The sequence below is a fragment of the Crocodylus porosus genome, unplaced genomic scaffold (assembly GCF_001723895.1).
Source record: "Crocodylus porosus isolate Cpor-Errol unplaced genomic scaffold, CroPor_comp1, whole genome shotgun sequence".
Lineage (NCBI taxonomy): Eukaryota > Metazoa > Chordata > Crocodylia > Crocodylidae > Crocodylus > Crocodylus porosus.
This window is the reverse complement of record NW_017728886.1, coordinates 36,556,736-36,582,473: the sequence shown is the minus strand read 5'-3', so window position 1 is coordinate 36,582,473 and position 25,738 is coordinate 36,556,736. Positions and strand designations below refer to the sequence as shown.

General features: G+C 40.6%; 1 protein-coding gene across 1 annotated transcript in view; it reads right to left on the bottom strand.

Moving 5' to 3' along the window:
* Positions 1-25,738, bottom strand: part of CUBN (cubilin) — a 251,865-nt gene that overhangs the window by 68,551 nt on the left and 157,576 nt on the right. The window contains exons 38-49 of the mRNA XM_019532506.1: positions 22,033-22,214; positions 19,020-19,212; positions 17,598-17,795; positions 16,868-17,014; positions 15,598-15,788; positions 15,133-15,316; positions 13,048-13,222; positions 11,601-11,779; positions 9,446-9,655; positions 8,464-8,604; positions 4,320-4,501; positions 1,383-1,554 (exon numbers count right to left, since the gene is read on the bottom strand). Of these exons, the coding sequence (XP_019388051.1) occupies positions 1,383-1,554; positions 4,320-4,501; positions 8,464-8,604; positions 9,446-9,655; positions 11,601-11,779; positions 13,048-13,222; positions 15,133-15,316; positions 15,598-15,788; positions 16,868-17,014; positions 17,598-17,795; positions 19,020-19,212; positions 22,033-22,214 (2,154 nt within the window). The remainder of the gene's footprint in view (positions 1-1,382; positions 1,555-4,319; positions 4,502-8,463; positions 8,605-9,445; positions 9,656-11,600; positions 11,780-13,047; positions 13,223-15,132; positions 15,317-15,597; positions 15,789-16,867; positions 17,015-17,597; positions 17,796-19,019; positions 19,213-22,032; positions 22,215-25,738) is intronic.

Here is a 25,738-nt window from a genome sequence, read left to right as displayed (position 1 = left end):
AGTTCTCAAAGATCCATGCCAGGGGCTGACCTATGACGCTTGCCAGCTCCTTGAGTACCCTTGGGTGTAAACAGTCAGGACTGGCTGACTTGAAGGTATCCAACTTGTCAAGGTGTTCCTTCACAAGGTCAGCTTTGATGGAGGGTAAGGAATCTTCCTCACTGAGGCCTCCCTGACCCACAGTGGGTAGGGGCATCCCATGGGACTGATGAAAGTCTGATGCAAAGTACCCATTTAGCAAGTTTGCTTTTTCATGGGCATCAGTTGTCAGTTGTCCCATCTGGTTTAGCAGGGGTCCAATGTTGCCCTTGCTTTTCCTCTGGCTCCCCACATATCTAAAAAAGTACTTTTTATTGTCCTTGAAATTTGTAGCTAACTGGAGTTCCATCGCAGCCTTGGCTTTCCTGTTTTGCTCTCTGCAGGTCTGGACCAGAGCAGAGTATTCCTTCTTGGTGGTGGTTCCAGTCCTCCATCCTTTGTAGGTCTTCCTTTTAAGATTCAGGAGGTCCCCAGTTCCCTGGAGACCCAAGGGGGCTGCTGTGCTCCTCCAAGATGGGATGGACTTCACTTGTGCATCCAGGATTGCTCCCTTGAGAGCAACCACTTGTCCTGAACTCCCCTCCTTTTTGGGCTGTGGCCCTTTAGGGCCTCACTGACAAGCCTCCTTAGCTTGTCAAAGTCGGCCTTCCTGAAGTCAAGGACTTCTGTATTACTAACTGACTTGCCAGATGGTGAAGGTGATCAGCTCATGGTCACTATCACCCAGCTTCCCTTTGATCATTAGGTCGCTGATTAAGTCGTCCCCAGTTGCCAGTAGAAGCAGGCAGGGTGCATTCCAAGACCTAAAGGCTCTAACGGGTATTGTTTTGCCAGCTAGCTGCTTCCTGTGTGCTATGCTTGCAGTGGGAAGTGTACAGTGGGCTTGTGCACTTTCAAGAGCTGCAATAAATAACAGGGGGACACATGAGGAATTCTGACTCTAAAGGACTGCTGCAGCTACAGCCACCTCTAATTTACAGTTACAAGCAAAAATCACAGTCCAGTCCAGTAAGATAAGTGCATAAAGTTCACATTGCAAAATATTGCATGCTTTGAAATGAAGGGCATCAATGTAACCCCAATTTATGTGTTTGTGCCCAGCCTATCCTAAACCTACCAACATCCAAAATTAAAATAAAAGGTCCTTTTTGATTATAGGACATGCAACCTTGCCAAGTGTAACGTAGTTCAGGCTATCCACTTTTAAGGAAATAGGAGAGAGAGAAAAAAAGTATGCATCACTTTTAGCATACATCTAATGCCTTTTGGTCATGTGTTAGCTACAAAATGGCTTACTAAAGATACTTCAGTTGAGGTTAGTTTAAAAACATTAAAAGCATTACCTGCTTCTTCACTAGAAGTATATGAAACACTGAAGCCTCTAGTTGAACTGGATGCATCAGTGACCAAAACTACTTTCATTGTATTTCCTGAGGATTTCAATTGAATACCCAGATTTCCATCCCCACACAGTTTGGCTAGTCTGGGAGAATTTCGTCTAAGGCCATTGTAAACCTGTTGATTAAAAAGGCATTTTTAGGAGAGGGGAACATAACAGTTACTATGGAGTAACTTATCCAGGATTTTAGTCCTTAATACATTTATTATCTAGCTAGCTTCCTGTACTAGGTGCAAGGCCACTAGGTGGGAACGGAGCTGGCTTGCACTAGATTTCATAGATTTCATAGACATTTGGGCTGGAAGGGACCCCAGAGGATCATCGAGTCCAGCTCCCTGCCCCAGGGGCAGGAAGCCAGCAGGGATCATAGGATCCCAGCAAGATAAGCATCCAAATGTGTCTTGAAGGTGTTCAAAGTGGGTGCTTGAACTGCCTCCGGCAGCAGTCTATTCCAAAACTTGGGGGCTCAGACAGTGAAGAAGTTCTTTCTTATGTCCAGCCTGAATCTGTCGTGGAGGAGTTTGTGACCGTTTTATCTTGTCACCCCTTGGGGCGCTCTCATGAACAGACGTTCCCCCAGATTCTGATGAGCATCCCTGATAAATTTATAGGTGACCATCAGATCACCCCTGAGACTGCACTTTTCCAGGCTGAAGAGCCCCATGGCTCTCAGCCTCTCATCACTAAGAAAAGACTATCCCAGGATGAAGTGACAAGGGGAGCAGAAATGCAGCTCACTACCTAGTGCAAGTGTAAGGCTGTGTATTATCTATCTCTTTTACTTCTAATACAGTGTAAAGTCATTAGGAGCTGTAACGTAAATGTCATGTGCCCACATCTACCCTTAGGAACTCAAAACTTCATAAGTTAATTTTGACTGACATATTTAGCACAAAACTGAGACATTTTGCTGAAGATCCAAAATTGCAAGTATATGGAATAACTTCTGTTGACTTGAATTGGTCAAACCGTAGGTGAAAATATTAGAAGTACAGCATTTTTTTCTAAGAATTTTTTGGGATTGTTGTAAAAAAAATAACTGAAATTGTCTTTGGATATTGATTTTTTTTATAAGAACCCTAAAGCTTTCAAGGAAAACACATTATTTTGTGAAAAAATATACCCATTTTGTCAAGAAGCTGTTGAAACATTTTTTTTTGTGGACTGTATTTTGGAGCAGCTAAAACATTTAGCTTTTTGATGATACAACTGTATTTTTGTATGGCTTTCTTCAAACAGTCTGTATCTTGGGAGTTAAATACTACCACTGCAGCATTGCTTTCTTCTGCTTCTGCTTTAATTTCAGAAGTAGTGTCAAGGGAAAATATTTTTTTAGCCGAGATCTGGAATGGATTGAAGAGTTGATGGCACACAGGGGTACAGGGAAATTCTTCCTTTCAGAATTAAGTAATTTGCTAGTTAACAGAAGGCCAACTTGCATGCTCTATCTAAAGCATCAGCAGGGAAATTAGTGTGTGGCAGGGAACAACACTGATATGTCTAGGGAACAGCTACTCACTCCTTTCTCACATATGTGGGCAGGCAAGCAGAGCTTGCCTATGCTCCCCACCCACATGCTGGACAGCACATAATTCAGCTGCTCTAGGAAATTTTTCTGAGGGACTTGGTTTGTCTACATATAGTGTAATAATTATTCCTTGTACTATACAAATAGCTTCAGCAATATTTTAATATTATGTTCAGAATTTTTGTTGTACATATTGTCATCTTCTGTTTAATCTGGTAAATAAAGCTTCAGTGTTACAAAAACTTGAGCATATGAACGCAATAAATGCTTCCTATGCTCTGAAAATCTGAGGACCTGCAGGTGTTGGACAGACCTGGAGTGGAATAGATGCCTGAGGATGAAGGCATGGATCCCTCATCCTCTAGAAGTTTTGAAATGAGCTAGAACGCACTTGTCACCCAGCTGCCTCTCCTTGTTAAATGAAATCTTTACCTGGGCTTTTGGAACCTCTTGCCCTTTGGACTATTCCACCTTCCCTTTCTGTAGCTGTTCTAATTTAGCCATCTTACTTAAGATGCTTCAGCTCTGGCCAGTTTTCTTTTTTGGGTTAGGAAAGTTTTTTTCTCACTGGAACCAGTCTGGAAGACACCAATAAATGTTTTCTGCTTTCTTTGAAGCATGTAAGAGATACAATTTAGTTAAAAGGAGGAGGATTCATATCTGCCTCATTGTTCATTTTGGGGCCAGGAAGGAATGCATCTCTGACGTAAATTGACAGAACCTGATGGGATTTTTGTTTTGCTGGCAACATCTGGAAGGAACAATTCAAGTAAAAGGAGTGGGAATAGTAAGTTAGTGTTAGGAATCTGTAGGAATGTTTTATTTATCACAATTTACTGCCACTATCCAGGATTTTTGAAGACTAAAAGGGCCAACTCCTTGAAGGAAAAGAAACTTGGGATTTTGCTGGTGAACTTGATGTCTGTGGAAGAATGGGTGTCCTGAAGTCTTCAGACACTGCAGTCTGCACTTTTTTACCCTCCATCCTCCATGTGGAGGGAGAGCTGGGGGAGGGGAGAGAGAAGATTCATACAGATATGTTGAATCTACAAGGAGAAGATCTACACTGAGTTACAGGTGAGGGCCTGCGAATACCTCTGGTGTTAATGGAACTCTTCAGATGTTTAAAAGTATGCACTTGCTCAAGTACCTTTCTGAATGTGTACCATAGAGAGGTTAGTTTTGGTTTATTCTTTCATCACTTCAGTTCTTGTGGGGTGAGAAAAGCATCTAGGTTACAATTTGTAATAGCAATGGATGTAAAAATTGAAAGGTAACTGGAACCTTCCATATGTGTTAATTCAGTTAAGTATTTTGAAGCATGTTTCCCTAATATTTCTTCCTAACACTTACAGCCATATAATCTGATCTGCATCCTAGCTGGTCTTCAATCCTCATATCATCAATGGTGAGAGTGACCCGTCGTCTTTCCTGTACAGTGATCCTCCATTCACACACACGGTTGTGTGGGTACAGGCTTGGATAGTTGGGAGAAGTGAATGTCCCGACAGGTGCACTGAGATCCCCTCCGCACTCTGAAACAGCACAAATATTAGCAAACCTCTTAAAGTGTGTCAGTGTTTGCAAAATGCTTTCTGCAAGATATGTATTAAATAAAAGCATGCAACTGATACAAGAAAAAGAACTGATGACTTGAAATTTTGGTTTTATATGCTATACCCTCTCATACATGTCTGTCAAAATAGAGAAGCTTAATATTTCTGGTAGATCAATTCCAATGAGTTATAAAATATCTATTACAAGAGAATATTCATTTACCATAGTAACTATTGTTTACTTCTCTTGAGTCTTCAAGCTAGATGACTATGTTCCTGAACAGCCTCAAGAGATATGGGTAGTTCACTGTGATAGGCTAAAGGAACAGGCTGAAAAGGGGCTGTAGGAACCTGCCTTTCATGTGGCTGGCAAGATATCTACCAAAAAAGGAAGCAGAGTCCAGAGTGGGTTACCAGGGAAGGGTGTGGTCTCTTCCCCTGGCTGGTGAGGCAGAGAAACTTCTTGGGATTGCAAGCACTATGTTCTAGTTGAAATTTTATTTTGCTTTGGGTATGACCTTTGTTATAAACAATAAATTGTGCCTTGAGGGAAGGGCCTTAAAATGACTTGGACACGGAGTTCACTTCCCTTCTCTGGCTGAGGAAAAAGCCTATCAGCTTACACTTTTTTTAAATAGGAATGTGTAGTTTAATGGAACACAAAAGGAGTGCTATACTCACTCCTCTCCTTACTGCCATGTACTCCTATGAAAGGTGAGTTAATCTGTGTATCCATTTCCATTTAACTGTTTGATGATACAGCTGTGTTTTAGATGGCTTATGTTATGTAGATGACTTTCAAAACACAGGAGGGGAAATAATACAGCTTTGGCATTAACTTCCTTCTCCTACTTCCTTAGAGGCCTAGTTGACAGACAAAAGATGTCTTTAGTGGGCCTGTGCGAATAGGGAGGTATTCGATTCAGATGATTTGGAGGACAGTGATTGGATTTGGAGATTCGGAACACTGTCCTGAATTGATTCGGCAGAATTAGCTTTGGAAGATTCAGCACTGATTCGGAGAGATTTGATGGTTTGGATTAGCCAGGGAGAGGCAAGCATAGCCAAGCAGCTGCAGGAGAAGCACCCATGGCTGCCCTGCCTGGACTCATCCCCCACCCTGCCCCAGCCTAGTCCTGGCACATTGAAAAAAATAAGTGCCCCACACTCACTGGCTGCAGGAGCAGTGATTGGGGCCTCTAGGTGCTCATGGCAGAGCCCTCCCCGCCTGGGAGCTGGGACCACTGGGGCTGAGCAGTGCCAGGCTCCAGGTGACTGCTGGAGTTGCCCCAGCTCCCAGGCAGTGCACAGCACCCTGCCAAGCCATGCTGTACCCATGCCATGGGACAGCTGCCGCATAGGTGCTAGGCTGGGGGTGGGGGGCAATCCTTGCTGTCCCCCACTGCCCCACACTGCATGGGGGGCCTCTGCCATGAGCACCCAGAGGCCCCAATTGCTGCTCCTGCAGCCAGTGCTTGCAGAGCTTCAAAAAAAGCCCTGTGCTTACCAGCTACAGGAGCAGAGCAGGTGCAGCGCATCTCAGCAGGGTGCTGTGCACTGTCTGAGAGCTGGGGCCACTGGGGCTGAGTGCTGCCAGGCTCTGGCTGACATGTGGAGCCGCCCCAGCTCCCAGGCAACGGGCTCTGCCCTGCTGCTGCTTGCCCACCTGGGGTGGGGGGTTGGGGGAGCATGACACAGGCATGGCTCACTCTGGGTAGCAGCAGGGCATAGCCCCCACTCCCACCTACTGCCATACCCACATCAGTGCTGGGAAGCTTTGCACAGCCCTAGTATTCAGTTGAGATCTGAAATGAATGGAATGAGTGGAGACTATTTCAGATGACATGCTGCAGGAAAGACTCCCATACATCTAGGGTGCATATACATGTGCTCATTTGCATTTTAGAATGTGTTGGAGCAGACTTGATTAATTAAGTCTGCTCCACGTTCTAATGAAAATGCTTTAGCGCCACCTTGTCGCATCTATTAAGCCTCCATGCATTTTAAAATGGCCACCAGGGCACTTCAGCTAAACTTCAGCCAATAAGGTTCAGCTAAAGAATCCAGTGGCCATTTTTAAATATGTGGGGGCTTCACAGATGTGACCCTGAGGCATTTTAATTAAACTAGCTCTCCAGGAACTGTTTTCATTAAAATGCACCCTCCCCACCCCTTAGCACATGTATAGGCAGCCCTGGTGACCAGATTTTGAGGGGACATACAGAGAGCTAGTCCTAGAGAAGGTGAAGAACATGACACTGGACAGGGGAGGGACAAGCTGCTGATTGTGGGGGGATGGTTTGAAGACGGAGACCAGGGGAACAGCTTTGGCAGTTCAGAAGCAGAGTAGACTGGAAAGGTAACAGCTGAGTAACTTTGGGGATGTTCAGGGTTGTGCAAGCCAGCCTGGGGACAGAAGGACTGCTTAATCCTTTGAAGGGGACAGTGAACCTCTGGGTGGCCTTTGCCCCAGTAAATCCTTTTGTCAAAGAGCAGCTGTCTGTTTTGCTTCTTGGATCTTTGGGGCTGCACTTGCCCTCCCCAACAAGAAAGCAGAACTGAGTGCTAACTTCTTGAGTCAGGGCCACAGAACAACCACAGAGGGTTGGGGACTGAAAGGCCAAAGCATTCAAATGGGAAGGATCCCAGGCTCTCCCCCTGTTCCACTCTCAAAGCCATACCTGGGCTGGCTTCAGGGGCCACAGTGGTCTGAAGCAAGCCCTGCCATCCTAAGTAGAATTATAGGACACTAATAGACTCCACAAACTTTTGTAAAAAATCATTAAATAAAATGCTCCTTTTTGTTTTGGGGGAGATGCCCCTCTTTCAATTAAGTGTTACCAAATGTCAAAGCAGAATGCTATCAACAGATCTTATGCTAGTCATCTTCTGCAAAATATTGCCAAATTATGAATCAGGTCCCCAAAACTCAAGGGACTGGCTTAAAATTGTTCAGATTCTTAAGAAATTAGGATTCTTTACATTTGCCTTTGGATTCTTAACCTTTGTAGTTCATGTTTTCAAGATTTTCATAGCAACCACAAAGGCTTCTTTTTAAACAAAGTGTATCCTGTATCTGTGCAGGTATTAGAATTAGCTGATCCTTGAGGTTCTTTTCAACCCTCTGATTCCACCAAAAATAAATGAGAATGATGAATCACGTAATCACAGAATAATTTCTGAATACCACCAAATATTGTGAAAGAGACAATACAATTAAGAGAATTGGCAGTGCTGCCCCACACCTCAGTGTAAAAGAAAGCAGAGTATTTGACGGGCATCCTAGGAGTGGGACATGGGCAGGGAGGAGGTGTGACTGAGTGGAACTTCGGTAAACCAGATCTCCTGTTTGGTATATGGGCCAATATAATGAATCTTCACAGTGAAGTCCATTATAAAAAAGATAACATTGGCTGCCTGCATACTCAATCTCTGCCCAGTGGTCCAAAAATCAGACAGCTCCAGTCATACATAAATAAGATTCAAAGGGCAAAATATACACACAGTTTTGAAACATAAATTAATTGAAAGACCAATTGTACTGATAATTTTGGAACATATGTGTAGCCACATAGCATGTGTACAGAGAGCCTTTGATGTGCTCTAATTAGAACACATTGGAGCAGACGTGATTAATTTAGTCTGCTCCACATTCTAATTAGAATGCTTTAGCATCATTATAGTGTCATGTGTATTAAGCCTCCCTGCGTTTCAAAAGGCTGTGGAGGTACTTTAACTAAAGTGTCTTGAATGAGCTTTAGTTAAAGTGTCCTACAACCATTTTTAAATGTGTGGGGGCTTAATACATGTGATGCTGCAGTATTTGAATTAGAGCACCTCTCTGGGAACTGCTCTAATTAAAGCACCCCCATCCCTGAGCTTGTTTATAGGCAGCCTTAGGCTGTTTAACTTATGATAAGTTGCAAGTTTATAAATCCAACCTTCAATGCTAGCATCAAAGTGCAACCTGAATCCTGGGGCATTGACAAATCCATCTGTGACAAATCTGATGTAAGCAAAACTGTCAGAGGTGTCCACTGCATCAGGAATAGTAGTACCACAATATCTGCCCAATAAATTCCCTAGGAATACAGAAATAATTAGCAAAGCAATCAGGATGACTTTTATTAAAAAGTCTAATAAAGTGTCACCTTTGAGCTTAAACTATTGGGCAGAAACAGAAAAAAAAAGAAAATGTAGTCCCTAGGGAGCCACTAGAAGGCATTTTGCTAGCCTTATTTTACTTCAGTAACTAAAATAACTGTTCTGGCAATAAGGAAAGCATGTAGCAGTACAAGTGGTTCATCCAAAATATCTGTATTATACACAAAGTTCTACACAATTTGTGATTCTGCAGATTTTTAGGAAAATGCAAAATATGGGATTGTTCATGAAATAAACTTAAAAAATAAAGACTTAATAAAAATAAAATGCTGGCTCCCCGGTGGGAACCAGTGGTCCTGCTACTGCTTTGGCCTGGCCTCACAGCCCACCTGGGTTGGGGAAGACACTGGCTGGCAGGGTGACACAATGGGCAGCAGTTATCTCACCAAGGGCTGCTCTGCCTGGCTCTAGCTACACATGATGGCAGCTGCCCCCTTATCCCTCCTCCCCTCCCACCAGGACATAGGCACCTACCTTAATGGATTGTTTTTATTAAGGTAAGTATAAATTAGTATTTCTAAACCTTTTGTACAAATCTACATATAATTTACTTTGTTGTATATTGTGTATGAGCACATCCAGCAAATCCAGATAATATCTATGGAATTTGCTATATATATCATGACCAACCCAGGAAAATAGTTTCATTTCTTGGTGATTTAAAGTAGACCCCTAATTACTCATAACTGCATGCAGGTTTAGCAGCTTTCTAATCTGAGGTGCCCATCTGGCATTAGGGAAACAAAGACAATCACTGACCAGAAGCATTATACTCTCGAATCTCCACAAAGTCATTTGCACACCCAGGAGAGTTCTGAATGTTTAGTTCTTCTAGACTAATGGTCAGATAATGGCCTCTAGGTCCATGGAGAAACCATTCACACAACAAATTGTCTTGATAGTGAAGATCAGGGAATCCTATGGTTTCAATTACACCATTTTGTCCTGTCACTGTTCCACCACACGGAGCTGCAAAGAGAATGACTTTTTAGTCATCATTTTACCATAGAGTAACCCTTGTGGAACTAAACTCTCTCACTCAGGTCTTAGTAGGGCAATGCTAAGTAGGTTAGGTACCTGACTGGAGATAACATACTGGGGATTGTCTTCTAGATTCTAAATCTTCCTCTGTCGTCTAATTATATCAATCCTGGTTTTTTTTCTTTTCCTTCCACAAATACCTGTTGGTTTTGTTCAAATTCAAATACTATGGAAGCTGTTTAAGTTTTCACTGATGTATTCTCTAGCAAAGATGAGCTCAAGTTACAGATGTTGGGCCTGATTCTCATTTACAGAAAGGTTCAATTCTAGTACATGGGCAATGTAAACAAGAACTGGGCCCTTTGGATCATGATTCAGATATTCCAAAATGTAGGAGTTTTTGGACCTGGAATTTTGTGCTGGACAATTACAAAGATAATTGTCAACTGGTTTGTGGTTGGGATCTGGATCCCTGATTCAAATACCTCTCTAGATCTAACTAGATGGTGATATATTTTACCTAAATAGTAATATAGCATGGGTGATTTGTTGGTTTGGTTTTAATTTTCACAGTTTAAAAGCAGAACTGTGTATTTCTTGTTCATTTCCAACTTCTCTCATTTCCATGCCTTTCTGTATGCCCCTAATAATGGAATCACTTCCTAGTTCACAAAGCTGCTATACTCTTTTTACTTAGAGTGCATCTTTCCTGAAAAAGTATTTCTTTCATAAGCTCATAATATTAATGTTTTAAAAATAAATTAGGAATATATTGGACTTCCCACTGCATTCTGTATGCCTGTTAGTTAAAGTATCAACTTCTCAAGAAAAGGGTTATATTTAATTTGTGCCCTGTTATGTGAACAGTGCTGGCTCTAAAATGATTAATAAGTTAGTCCAATTTGGTTTGTAGGCAGTTGTAACATGGAGACTTTTTCTGAATAAATATAATTTATGCCTTACTGTTAATTAGTATTTTCTTACAGTGGGAGCAGCTTCAATTGTCCAAATATATATCTGCACAACTGATGTGTTTTTATGGTTCAGATTTAAAATCTAATCAATGCAATCTTGTTTAAAACAACACCGCATTAGTTTGCCACAAAAATATAAAGAACAAAGAGCTCAAAGTCTTTTGAATAAGAAGGAACAACATAATAAACACAGTTCTCTGAAGATTCCTGATAACATTAAAATGTAAAATCCTTTTACATCTCTAGTGTACCTGACCCAAGAGTATTTCAACTCTTTGTTGGTGTTTCTAATCCTGGCCTGGCATCTTGAAAATATTATTTTAAAATTTATTATTTTATTTTCCAGCTGACAAATATTGGTTCTCCTCTTTTTGGCCTTATCCCATTCCTTTGATTTCCTGTCTCTTTGATGGTCTATGAGGACTGTTAATACAACTGATTATGACATTTGCACCAAGGCACCACTAGTTTCCCTCATAACCTCCTGCTGTTGTTGGTCGTTTCTTCATACTCCTTGTTACATGAGTTATGGTCATTTTATACACATGATACCAAATCATATTACATGGCTTTATCTACAAAAACTGCATTTCTAGTAATGCAAACAGTGACTATACACTAGTGCTAACGCCATTCTTTGAAGCATTTGGCCTCTTTACTGCTGGCTCTCCAATTCCTGCAATTTGTATTTTATGCTTGACAAGTCTTTGTTTCCACCTTAGTAATTCTATGAGGACTTTCATATTCCAATAAACCTACCTATCACCAGTAAATAATATAATTAATTGATATGATGTTTCTGGTATCTTGAATTAAAAAGTAATGGAAAGAGACAAAACCTTCTGTCACTTCATCTTTTGGATGAAATGAAGAACTAATGCTAAATCCATAATAACTTTTCTGTCCCTTCCATAGCCTAAGATCAGTGGAAATGTAAAGTTATGAACTGTGTATTATACCTCTTGAGTACTTGACATTAAATCCAGTGTGTGTGGCACCATTGTCAGTTCTGAATTTCATGTACATGACACCACCTGAAGACCTTTGAGTGCCTGGCAGAGAGTTTCCACACAGTTTTGCAATCATTGGTGCATTGCTGTCAGCTCCATTGCGTAGCTCAAGGTAACTGAGGCTACAGCTAACACAAGATAAAAAATAGGGTTTTTTTAAAGAATTTAAAACATTTCAGCAAACTCCTGAAACCTAGTCAGAAAACTTCAGAACAGTTTCTCTGCAATATGACCTAGGGAGAAGGCATACTGAGAGAGCAAGACAAGTTTAAAATTGGTGATATCCCTCTAGGGTTTGAATCAATGATATGTGTTGGAAATATCTAAATAGGTCACAATACCACACCAAGCCCAACATACAGACTGACAGTTTCTGACATGAATTATTTGAAATGGCTATTAACAACAACAAAAAAATCTGAAATAATTAAATAAGTATAAAGTGCACAGCTTTAAAACAGTTAACCATTAAATTCTTATTTTAAAGTGCGCTCCCTGCTAAGCTTCATCTGTCACTGTCAGAATAGCAACAGAACCTATTAGAGGGATCCAGAAATATTCAGAACTAGAAATAACGGTGGACCTGAGTATGCCAGTGTGTAAGGGCCATAAACAATTTCTAAATACAAGATAACATTATCTGTGAAGTGTAAGCAGCTCCTCTGTATAGGCATGTATATGCAGGGCAACAGTAGCATCTAATGGCGCAGACAGAAGTCCACCTCCCTGGTCTAACTCATGGCACTCCACGGAAAGTGTTGAGTTAGACTGATCCTCCTGACCCATCAGACATTAGACAGGAGGCATGACTGTGGAACTGCAAATCATATCCCATCATACCTTATTTCTGGTACAGGTGGAGCCTAATCCCAGGTTCCCCCTGCACCAGCAAGAAGTAAACTCCCATGGCTGGGAGCTTCATCAGCTGACAGGTTTCCCAGCCATGGGAACATCCCATGTACCCTGAGGCTGGAAGACCACAGCTGCTGCAGTCTTCTAGCCAGAGGGGCACAAGCTCCACGTGCAAATTAAAGCTGGATAGAAAACAACTATAAAAGTTATTACACATTTTTCAGCAAAGCTTTTTAGCTGATTGGACCTTTTAAATTTGCATGTGTAGCCAGTCTAAATTGAGCACTTAACCAAGTAACTGTGTGATAGATGTAAGATGTAGAGGGGACCTTATATTTAAATCGCTGTCAGGTGTTATGGACCATACACTAAAACTTGGAAAGTCCAATCACTTCTCTCAAGAATTTCCTAGGTATCTTACCTCTAAATGTGGGAGTGTATTCTACTGAGGAATTATGGAGCATAATGCTTTTATAATTGGAAAAGAGAAATCAAAATAGAGTGCTTTAGGGACCACAAGAAAAAAACAAATGTAGATATATACTTTGGTGAAGGTTCAATGTAAAACTGATCTTCAAACCGGAGCTCCACTGCCTGTCCATTAGGAGTCGTTATAGTCCAGATGCAGTCAGCATGCTGTGGATAGTTGTTAGGATAACTGGGGGAAGATACATATCCAGTGGGGTTGGAGTCACTGATATAGATATTCCCTCCACATGCTGAGAAAGAAAAGGTTAACAATATGTTAAGGAAATGGGTAAGATTTTAAAAACAAATGAATCATATATATATACTCAATCACAGTTTTCTTTCAGTGAATTGTGTTCATCTCATGAACAAATACATTTTCATTTTTGCTATTGAACCATATTCAAGCACAGTTTAACCCTTTTTTTGTATGCAGGCAATCCTCGACTTACAACATTCATAAATTGACACCCTGTTCCAACTTTCTGACATCAGTTTCTACTTTACAATGCTTGATCAGATATGATGCCACACCAGTGAACAAGTCGCTGTGTCACCCATCTTCCTGGAGAACATCTCTCCACACTTCCTTGGACACTTTCTTTAAGAAAGCAGACAAGGCTCCAGAAAAACCTTCAGCCAAGACTCCTGAGAAGAATCCAGCCAAGAAGCCTTCAAAAAGTCCAACCAAAAGCCTTCAAAAAGTCCAGCAAAGTCACTCAAAGAAGTCCTTCCAAATCAATATGATTGCTATTTATAGTATACATACATTAATGTAGCTATATTACTCCTCTATAATTAATTGAGTACAAAATTTTGGGCTATTTTTGGTGAAAATAGGGTATTGGGCCTTGGTTCAGGAACCAATCACCCATTTATAACATTGTTTCCTATGGAAAAATTGGTTCCGAGTTACAACGCTTCGACTTAAGACGCCAGTTTCAGGAACCAATGGTGTCGTAAGTCCAAGGACTGCCTGCACTGCCAAAGGTTAAGCAAAGGTCTGCCACAATTGTCTGATGGAAGCTATAGTTCTCTTAAGCTCTGTAGAAGAGAAGTCTCATGTTTGTTCTTGCCAACATTGTAAGATGGAAAGCTGAAATTAAGGATCAGTTGTTTTAATGCTTGTGGGAAACACTCTTAATTCTGTGACCATGAAATTGAGATGTAAAATCAAGGTAATATTAAGTGAGATACGGCATTCTGAGGAAGCTCAAGAATTTGCTCAGAATCTTTACCTTATCACAATATCTTTATTTAGGAGGTTTTTGATTAAAATGAGTTTTCACAATGCTAATAAGCACAGAAATTCAGTCAGGCTCTGTAAAGTAAAATACTAGCAATAATACTACGTCACTTCATCAATTTAAAATAAAACAATATTAATTATTATTCATAATATTATTATTAATATAATTAATAATATAATATTATTATTGTTAATGTTATTATTATTGTAATTAAAGTAATATTAATTATTATTGATGGAATTTCAAATTGAAAGAGTAGGAAGAAAAAGAGCTGTACAGACATGAGAAAATTGATAGGTTGTCCTAACTGTATTTAATCAGCAACAATTAAATGAGGATTCAAAATGTCCTAAGAGATGCGGATTTGTCATGAATACACTGAAATAGCTGCAGATGCCAAGTCCATGGTTTACACCAAGATCTGGCCTTCTACCTTTTTGTTCTTTTAAAAATGTCATTTTCTGTAGAGGATATCTTCTTGGCAGAGGAGGCAACTTTGTGGACTGTTATAATTCTGTTAAATATAGTGGGCCATATTTGTTCTTTCTGTAATTCAGCATTTTCACCATGTGGAAATCAAACCAGGTTTTCATTTCTAATTTGCTTTCTTTCACTCTGTTAACTGTTGAAGCCTACACCTAACAGATTTATCCAACTTCTCTAGTTTCCTCATATGCAGGAATTAGATATTCTAGTTAAGGGATACTAGAGCTATTCCAACGGGGAAAAGTGCCTTATTAGCATATAGAGAACTCACAGGCAGTGGGTATGTACAAATCATCCACAGAAAGGATCATCCACAGAAAAATGGCATTTTTGCAGGTGTCACATTTAAGAACTATGCTTCTGAAAGAGCAATTTTTAAGTCAATTCATTAATTTATACAACTTCTATTTGATTCTGACACTCACCCATATTCTTAGCCTCATACTTCAGTTTGAACCCTTGGCCCTCATTGTTGCCGTCAGAAATGAAGCGGACAAACAGTTGATTTTCTGTGGTGTACATAGTAGAAAAGGGACTGCTACCACACATCTGTCCATTCCCTCCTGTGGTCCCCAGTGGTGGGGCAGAGTCATCCATTCCATTTTTAAGCTAGAAAAAGGAAATAGTTTAGGTTATTCAAGCATAAAGCTCTACAGTATAATTAATCCTTGAAGAATGATCAAATGAAAATGAAAATAATTTCAGTGTTTCAACCCTTAGAAAAGAATTTCCTTTTAATATACAGTATCACTAAATAATGTTTCACACACACACGCACACACACACGCGCACACACACACACGAGAGGAGGACAATTCTAAACACATTTTCTCTCTTGCCTTGGCATATCCTTTCCTAAAGACCAAGATAAAACATACAGATTGTCTCACCTCAACATAGTCCCCATGGCTGCAAGAAGCATCCTCACCCTGAACCTGGAATGGCTGTTCAAAATTCACAGCAATGATGAATCCGGTGGTTACCAAGACATGCCAGGAACAATTGAGGTTGGGCATATAGGTTTGGGGATAGTTGGGGGATGTTATCACACCCCTGTCTGCATGCAAATAGCCACCACAACCTGAATAAAAGGAAGGGATATAAATAAGAAAAAACATTTAAAGCGGTTAAAATAATAATTCACATTTTTATTAAAAAAAAACCCTCCCTCTTAAAACATTATGTGACTGATAAAACAAATGCTGAGGCAAAAAGAGCTGTGTGGAATGTGCACAGCCCAATTACAGGCCACACATACATGCATGTTGTCAAGTGTTCAAGTTGCATGCTGACATAGAAAACAATTTGATGTGAAAACTGGCTCCTTGCCATGATAAATAAATGAGGAATATAACATGTGTGGTGCATATAGGGAGGTGGTATGGCTGGCCTTCTGGTACTTTTCCTCATGCCAGCACCAGTCTTTGGAGCCACTGAAAGTCAAACCAGCCCGATCCAAGGTGCAAAATGGATCTATCTTGTGACTGCCTTCCTATGACCCTTGTGTGTTGCCTGCCTTGCAAATGCAATTTACATTAGTCTGTATACGTTGTGGGGTAACTCTTTGCAAACAGGTAGCAGTAGAAGAGGATTTTCAGAGTAAAGGAGAATCCCTGGTTGCTACGTATAGCGCTCTTTAAGTCTCTATAGAAAATTAAAATGGTCCAAGGTTCTCATGTGTTATGTATCATGTGTGTGCCCTTTGATTAATTTAATTTAGCCTCCAAGCTGGAGATTCCGTCTCTTTCATCATCCATCTTTCATCAACTGAGTTTTATTTTCTAGCTACAACCATCTTCGCATTTTTAATATATTATGAAATTCTTAACCACATGGGAACTGTTGTAATGTTTCTTCCTCTACTGAGCATTTTCAAGGTCACCTTATTTATATATCAGGATAGTGATACTGCCTGCTTGATTAGTGCTTTGTTGTAGCTGATCTCTGAATGAGTGACAAAGTTTAATTAATTGGTGTGAAGAATTTAAGTTACCTATTTTTGAAACACATTATAGGATGCCTAATGCAATGAGATAGGTTTTAGATAGTTATATGAAGCAGTTGTGCTAAAAATATCACCTATAACCACTTCCTTCCTCTTCCAATTTGTAGCAGCAAAGTAGATTAAAAATGCATTAGTAAAAAATAGAAACCGCTTACTTTTGTGATAAGAAGCATTAAATCCAAATCCAGTGATACTTGCATCAGCAGTAAAATGAATGAACATTGCGTCTCCTGAAGATCTTATTGGCCCAGGAACTTCACGACCACATACGGTGGCCAGTACTGGAGAAAGGCTAGTGTCCCCTAAGGGTGAAAGTAGTATTATCAGCATCAAAAAAAAACTCAAATTTGAGATTTTGAAACAGTAATTAATTCCAAATTGTTGGCAGATTCTTATAAAACTTGAGGTCAGCAACCTACAGCCCTTGGGCCAGGTATGACCTGCAAAGGTGTTGGATTAAGTCCACAAAAGTCCAGCTTAGCCGATGGCAGCATGGGGGATAGGTCAGCATGCAGCAATATTAAGCTGCCATTTCCTCTGCAGCCCTCTCTGCTGTTCTCTTGTGGTGCTTTATCCTCACTGGACAGGGCATTAAAGGGCAAGTGCAGGAAGTCTTGAGGGATGGGTGGGGGAAGAGCAGAGAATTGTAGCTTGAGGCAGGGGTTGGGTCAGAAGTTCCAGCCCATGGCAGCAAAAGGTGGTCAACCCCTGTTCTAGACCCTCAACCCTGTGTTGTTGTTCTTCATAGTAACCAGAACAGAGTTTCAGCATAAAAGAAGACTAGTTTTGGAATAGGTTCTTGTGGCTGGTGAACTGTCTGTGGATTTCCAGCTGTCCTATGACTGGGTTTCATGCTGTTGGCTAGTACCAACATTGGTTTCTCACCATCTCTGATAACAAGCTTGTCATAGTTGCATGAACTGTGAGATTCTATATCTAGGGACAGGATGTTGAACTCCACAGTGGACTCTGGAGCTCTGATAAGCCAGACGCAGTCAGCAAAATTTCTGTACTTCCTTGGCCAGCCTGGGGAGAAGAGGAACAAAGGGGTTTCTCCTGTTGTTACAATACCACCGCATGCACCTGCAATATACAAAGGAACACACATTACCAATCCTCATTTTTTTTAGGATTTAAAGGTACTACATTACCATACTTTCCCAAGGACCTACTCAGAGGCAGATGGGGAAGCATGAAGCCCCTGATTTCACTCCATGCCTAGAACTTTTCTTTATGAGGCAGTGATCTGGGCCTAATTTTCTAATAGAAAAATCTATAGCAGGGTGCACATGCAGATGATTTGCCCAGGTACAGCTGACTGAGGCATAAACTGCACTGGAGTTTATTACAGCACTTTAATGGCACATGTAGACACATTTTCTGATTAGAAAGCATGTGTATATAAATATTAATAGTCTTGCTAGAGAAGTGCTAGTCATTTAAATAGTGAAGTTAAATAGAAATAAAGCTAAATGAGATTATCTTCCCTCCCCATTCCAGAACTTTCAAGTGTGGATTTAGAAGTGTATTAGGAGTAAGTTAATCTGAACTGTCCTCTTTAACTTGCCAAAACAAACAAACAAACAAAAACATTTTCTTTTCCCTTGCAACATAAATAAATATTTATAGTGAAAATTTTCCCCTTTATTTCTGGGATACTTTGCATTACAGCTTCATCTAAGAGTTTCTACACTGTGGGTGCATCTACATGGCACCCGATAGCAACATAGCAACACACTACGTTGCTGTCATGGCACAGTACAGCGACATAGCTATCATGCGGGTCTACATGTGATTGCCAACTATGTTGCCATAGCGGCACACTCCCTGGTTAGAGTACACTGCTATGGTGACGTAGTGGCGAAATCAGCGCAGTAGCCCCCAAACTGTACTGTGCCTTAGTACTTCCAAAAGGCACCCTGCCTCTGTACTCCAAAAGGTAGTACTAAGCACAGTGCCATAGCAACATCGCTGTGCGGTGATGTGCAGACGCACCCTGTATGATAAAGCTTTTTAGTCATCTTTGTGGAAGTGACAAGTCCTTCAAGAATGCTATTTTAAAGGGCAGGCATGCAAAATATTTGGCTCTCATAAAATGCCAAAATGAGGAAAGATTTTTTCACTCCGTCTCCCATCAAAGCTGAAGCTTCAATTTCATATATACGAAAGGGACACCAATATGAATCAACAAAAATGATGATGATGATTAATACTGTTTGTCCTTCACACCACACACTTTAAAAGAAAGAGATTTTAAATGCATTCACTTTAACATACTAATCAACGACGCCATTTTCAGAGACAAACCTCTAGCAACATGGTGCGGAGTTGCTGTAGAAGCTTCCATGGCATGCCACTCTAAAAGGAAGCCCTTTCCATTCACGGAGTAGTCTGACTGGAACTGGAGTGTGATAGAACTGCCAGAGGAAGTGAAAGACGAAGGGACTACCCCACAGTATGTTGAAAGAGGTCGTGAGTGGATGCTGGGCCCATCATAGACCTATAAGGAGAAAAAGAATTGTAACTCTTATTCAGGGTTTAAATTTGAGCCTTTGGGGTCATTTAATGCCAGTCATAGTAAAAATCAAATCCACGCAAACTGTGCAATCTGACTGCAAAGCTCTTAAGGCTGCAGCATTATGGCCAGAACTCCTGAGGAGAAAATTCCCATATCCAGTGAATCAGAAAGAACTGGAACTTCAGCCCAATTCCAGTTAAGGATAATATTGATGACAATTAAAATTAAAACCTCTTTTCTGATTCACCCTGTTCATGCTTTCCCACCAGAATAATCTGAACTAAAGCCATCAAACTAATTTTCAGTCAGAGACTGTTCTTCAAGGACATTAACTGGGTTTTCATTTAACAAGAGCCATTAGCATAATTCTTTTCTTTTCTGAAGGAAAGAAACAATAAATAACAGTGAAAAATTATTCCTGAGGCTTTCTCTGTAGATCATCATAATTATTTTAATTAGCATTTTGCAAGCCAAAAACCTCTGAATGTTACAGACTCTTTTGTTCTGCTAGCATTCAAAACCAATTATGTGACCCCCAAAATAAACAGGAAAACATAAAAACAAAAGAAAGATTATGAACATTTCTAAATTGGACATTATATGATCACATGGTATCAATGAGCAGAGCTTTTAGTTAGTAGCCAAGGCGACAGATGTTCACTGAAGACCTATGCCAATGATTTAAATGCAACACATGTTAGCTTTTAAGACAGAGGGAATTTGAGAGGAAAGTAATGTGTCCATGTTCCAATCAAAGGTTTGTCCTGCTCAGGTGGTTAAGGCACACCATTTTATGTAGTCAGAGCCATACCACAGAGTAATGTGGCTAGCCTCAAGTCCAACCCCCTCTGACTTCTTAGCCTGAATGACTAAATAACTATTTACAACCAGGTTAATTGTGGGGAGCCTTCAACTTGAGCTCACAGTAAGTCTTAAACTCATAGGGTGCCTGTAAACATGCGGGATGTCTGCTCTGATGCACTGTAATTAGCTGGAGCATGCTATTTAGCATGCTCCAGCCAGCCTCTGCATCTCATGTATCAGCGTCCCCATGTTTCAAAATGGTGGCAGGGGCACTTTAAGCTTGTTTGACAAATTTTAGTCAAAGCACCCCCACAGCAATTTAAGTGTGGGAACACTGATACACTATATGCTGTGGGCATTTTAATTAGAGTGGCTCTCAGAGCCAGCGTAACTAAAGCACCCCCTCCCACTCCCAGAGCATATGTAAAAATATATATAAAGAGAGAGAGAGGGGGAGACAGAGAGAGAGAGAGCTGCAGCAGAATACTTCAGCCATGCTACCAACACAATCCTCTGTGTAACTGTACTTTTTGTAAAGGGGTTTACATGAAAGGCCAGTTCCTAGGTTAACTGGTAGAAAAATAAATTCTGAAAAAAGGAATTATACTTATCTTGGTTTAGAGAAAGAATCAAAGCAAAGAAATGGGATGCCTGTTTATGTTCTTGTTATCACTCAGTCTTCTATGTACTTTTGTTTTGCCCTATTTTTATTTAGGAAAACTAAATTCATACCATTCCTACCTCACTGGTTTTATCTATAGTTTGACCCTCCCTTTAACCTGCGGCATCTTCCAGAGTCTGTAGCTCTATGATTGGCATTCTTAACCATCAACACACTCATATACAATCTTTTATTTGAGCCATGGCAGCGATCATCCTCGACCATGAGGGATCTTTGATGACCTCACTAGACTTATATCAAGGAGGCATTTGGCCTCAACAGCCTGAAAAAGGGCTAAAGGCCCTGTGTTGTATAGCCATGCAGAGGAGTAATAGGGCCAGCACAGTTATCTCTTTAGAGCACCGACATTTTTTTTCTAAAGACAACACTTGAACCAAGGTCTCAAAACTGTAGTATATTCAGGTTTGAGGCCTTACATGCCTAAAAGGCAGGCATTTAAATCTACATTAGGCACCTAAATAAAGACAGCTTTATTTCACCACTACACTTTAGCACTGGAACTTTGAGAACTCAGAAAGTCTGAAAAAGAAGCTATACCTTACTATAAATTGTCCTTATAATTCTCTGTCATCCTATAAAATGCTTCAGAGTCCCAGTTGGGCCACGCTAGCATTAGTGAGTAAAAGTGCATTTCACATTTCTTACAGGAGTGGGGCAGGGCATAACCTTTTTAGCACAGGGGCCACAAATTAGCCCCACACCTCCCCGAGTGCCACTCTGATCCCCTTCTGCTCCATCTGCTGCTCTGCTTTATGCTCCGTCCTCTGTGCTCCTTGCCCAGTCTCTACTTTCTGTTTCGTTGCCTGCGTCCCCTGCCTAGTTTCCTGCTCTGCTTTCTGTTTCTTGCTCTATATGCTGTTGTGCTGGCAGTCCTCTCCCTGTTCTACTGCATGCCACACACAGAGGCTGCCCATGTCACTTGTGGCACTCATCCTGCAGGTTGGCTGCACTTGTCATAGAGCAGGGGTGGCCAACCTGTGACTCCGGAGCCACACGCGGCTCTTCGGAAGTTAATATCTCCTTGAATCTTTGCACAAGTACACAGTGACCAGCTTCCAAATGGATAAGTAAATGGAAGCTAGTCACCATGTGTTTGTGCAAAGATTGGAGGAGATGTATATTAACTTCTGAAGAGCTGCACGTGGCTCCAGAGCAGCAGGTCCTAGAGCAATTGATTGTTGAAAAGTACTGTGAAAAATGAATGGTCTAAGCTGGACCACCAGAAAGTCTCCCTACTTGTCAGTTCACTTACTTTGTTCACTATTTTGATGACAATTTATGAAAATGATCATAGGAATCTACCAAAGTAAACTCACCTTTAATTTATCATAATTGCAGTTATGATGATCTTCAATGTCCATCTCTACAACCTGACCTTGGATTACTTGAGAAGCATTCACCATTATCTTCCACTCATAATTGGCATTGTGTGGATAATTTCTGGGCCACAGTGGAGAAGCAATTTGCCCACTATTTCCTACAATATCATTTCCATATACTGCAAAACAGAAGAGATATTACTCATTGCAACACTTTTCATATCATTGGCTGGCTGCTTGTAAAGAGCAAACTAGGCAAACAAGGTTGAGGTTTCACTATGACCAACAAGCTATAACTAAGGACCTACTTAAATCACAGTTCTGCAATTTTCACAGAAACTGCAAAAATGGCAATTTCCACAATCACTGTGAAAAATGGTGTTTCCTGTGATTTTGCACAGACTCACCCCAAAATAATAAAATCTTACCAAAATACAAGGAAAGCATGGCAATTTCTGCAGTCATAGGGTCCATGGTTCGAAAGAGTGAGAGAGCTACTGGGAGGCTGAGCTATTGACAAACTTAGTGACAGTGCCAGTCAGGAAAGCAAAATGGTTTTGGGGCCATCTATTAAGAAGCCCAGTGCAATGCTACAGCAATTGTACAGTCTGAGGATGATGAGTGAAAAGAAATCCAAGAAAGCTAAACAGTTTTCAGCTCAGGATTGTAGGAGGCATTTCCTTATAGGAACCTACATGCAGATGTTCATCATATAATGTGACTCTGGATACATCAAGGAAAAATAGCATTCATCATTGTTTGGAGTGCAAATCACATATAAAGCAAAAGGCTGCAGCAGAGGCTGAAGGTCAGAGCATGGAACAAGCAACTATGTCCTCAATCTTTAAAAAACCCCCACTGAATGTAGGTTCACAAGAAGAAAGGCTACAGTCCCACTAGTGGGAGGAATTCACAGCCACCAACATTCCTCTGGAGAAAATTGATAACCCTAAATTAAGGGACTACTTGAACAAACATCCCAAATCCTGGCAGTTTCCAACGTGCAAACAAGCTTCACCAAATTACCTACCAGGAGTAATTGCTTTGTATTTTCAGTCTAGAAAACCTGCATTGGCAGAATATGAATCCATCTTGATTGTAGCAGATGAAGCAACAAATGCCCAAGGTAACTAAGTTCTGCTCATTTTATTTGTACCTGGGAGCTGGTCAAACTGCAACCTGCTTGTTTTTCAAACAGAGCCAGTTCACCATGCATCTGTCCATTTTTCTCCCATGGCACAAGCTGTAGTGAAGGCTGTTATAAACTACAGCTTAGAATTTAACAAGATCTGAGCATTCCTGTCTGATAACGCAATGGATATGTGCAAAGCTTTCTCTGATGTGCTCCAGGGAATGATACCCCACACAATTCATGTCACTTGCAATGCATGCTTCCTTTCTTTAGTAAGTGACATTTGGTGTACTTAGTTTCCTGATGTTTCCTATTTCAAAAAAGTGTTCAAACTTTGTCCAGGCCATAAGCTTCAATACAGGGGATCCATTGTCAATCAAAGCATGGATCTACATGTGACTGTGTCACTACCACCAGAGCCAGTGCTTGCACGGTGGAATTTGTGGTTTAATGCAGTTCATTACCATGCAAAGAATATGAAGTACTACCAGCAGTTCCTGTGTGAGGAGCCTGAAATCACTCACAGCACACAGTGCATCCTTAAAGTATGTGATGTCTTAAGACAGGGAAACTTTGAAGTTCAAGTTAAGTTTATGGCTGAAAATGCCATCTGGTTCATGGAGCGTCTCACATGGTTTGAAAGTCAGCAGGCTTTCATACACCAAGCACACAACAAGCTGATGGATTTGATAAGTTGGGTCAAAGACATGGCATCACAACTATCAAACTATCAACATGTGGAGACATGAAACTATCAACATGTGAAAACATGTGGAGACAAGAAATGTTCTAGGCAACAACTGTAGAGTTGAATCAGTACTACAAGTACGATCAGTCAGTACCACCACAGGTTCAACAACCGCTGCTTCCATTTTTAGTGCTGTTTGCATTTTTTACCCTAATCAGGTGCCTTTTTTTAAATTTGACCCTCAGCCACTAAAATCAATCAACATGCTACTTACATGAACTTTGTCAAAGAGTGACAGATACCTTTGACTGTGACTGTATTGGGAGTATGTTTCCAATTGCTTTTCACGTCTCTACAACTCAGCAAAATGCTGCCGTACCATTCCAACTATTTCAGTAGATTTAGAACATGCGATCTTAGCGTATGGACAAGTGTTTATATCACAGACAGGGGTTGTCAGCTGCAACTGTCAGTGGATGCTGCATGCTAGAACTTAACTAATAGGAATTGTTTCTATTAAGGCTAACTTTATTTAGTATTACTAAATTTTTTGCAGAATGCCAACAATAAATTGTGATATTAATTACAATTCATATTGTGTATAGATTTATATTCATAATATATTTCAATTTAGATATAAATTTAATACTTCGATCTATAATAAAGAAGTAATTTATTTGATATTTCTGCAGACTTTGCTATTTAATTATGCCACAGTTTTTGCCTCTAAGCCACTCAGCAGCAAGAGGTGGGGACACCAGGCCCCTTGCACAATTGGGGTGGGGGGAGGGCTGCTATGAAAAGACCACAAAATTGGCTCTGCATGCCCTCTTTGTCCCACTGAGATTTTGGTAGTTCTCTAGCTATAACACTGCATTTATTTAAGGCTAGACTGAAACTTATTAGGATATAGACCTGAGTCCCAGGTAACGCCTGTCACAAGTAACCCCTGCTTTGGTGGATACGTATTGTGATTCAGAGTAATTGACTATGCTAGCCCCCTGTGCTTCCTCTGTTGTGCTAATCTGCAAGTAGGAAAGATGGATTCAAGGCTCTGCCCATATCCTGCTACTCCCTGTATTTGTCGTGTTCTGTTGCTCCTGGGAAGGAATAGGAAGGAAATAGTCTTTGCTCAGGGAAAACACCTGTGTGTATTCTGCAGACAGAAAATCTTGATTTGACTGATCTATGACCAATTGAGAAACACATTTCACATCTCCATAGTACATTTAAAGCCAAAGAATACTAAACTGCAAAGTAAGATGCCCCAAGGACTAAGTTTTTGCTACTGTACAATGTAGTGAAGGGAAGTAATGAGAGAGACAGGCATCATGCACAGGGGAGGAAGAGACTCTCCTAATGTGCACTGGAAATGTAACAGCTTAGCAGTGTATATGATAAATTTGTCAATATTTGGTGTCCTTATATTAAGGCTGGATGGTTTTCTAATAGTGATGGGATCTGGCTCAACCCAGGGTTACTGGACCTCAGTGCAGAAATCACTGGGTAAAATCTAGTGGCCTGTGTCTTACAGCAAGCCAAACCATGATCATTATGTTCCCTATTGGTTCTTATGCATAGATAGTGTATACTTCATTTCATCCTAATTCTGCAGCACTGTTAATGGTGTTACTTCCCAAATCATCAGTGCCTATTTTGGCTATTGACTAATAAGAAAACATAGGTACCATAAACACTACACATCATACCTTATAACAAAGATACCTGGGTCATACATTTGTTATGGAAAAATGCTACTAAATCTTTGGCTTGTGATAAATTATTCTTGCATGTAGCCCTTACCTACTTCTTAGTACAACAGCATTTTTTCCTGTATAATCCAAGAATTATATGGTTAACAAAGAACTATGTTTAGAAAATGG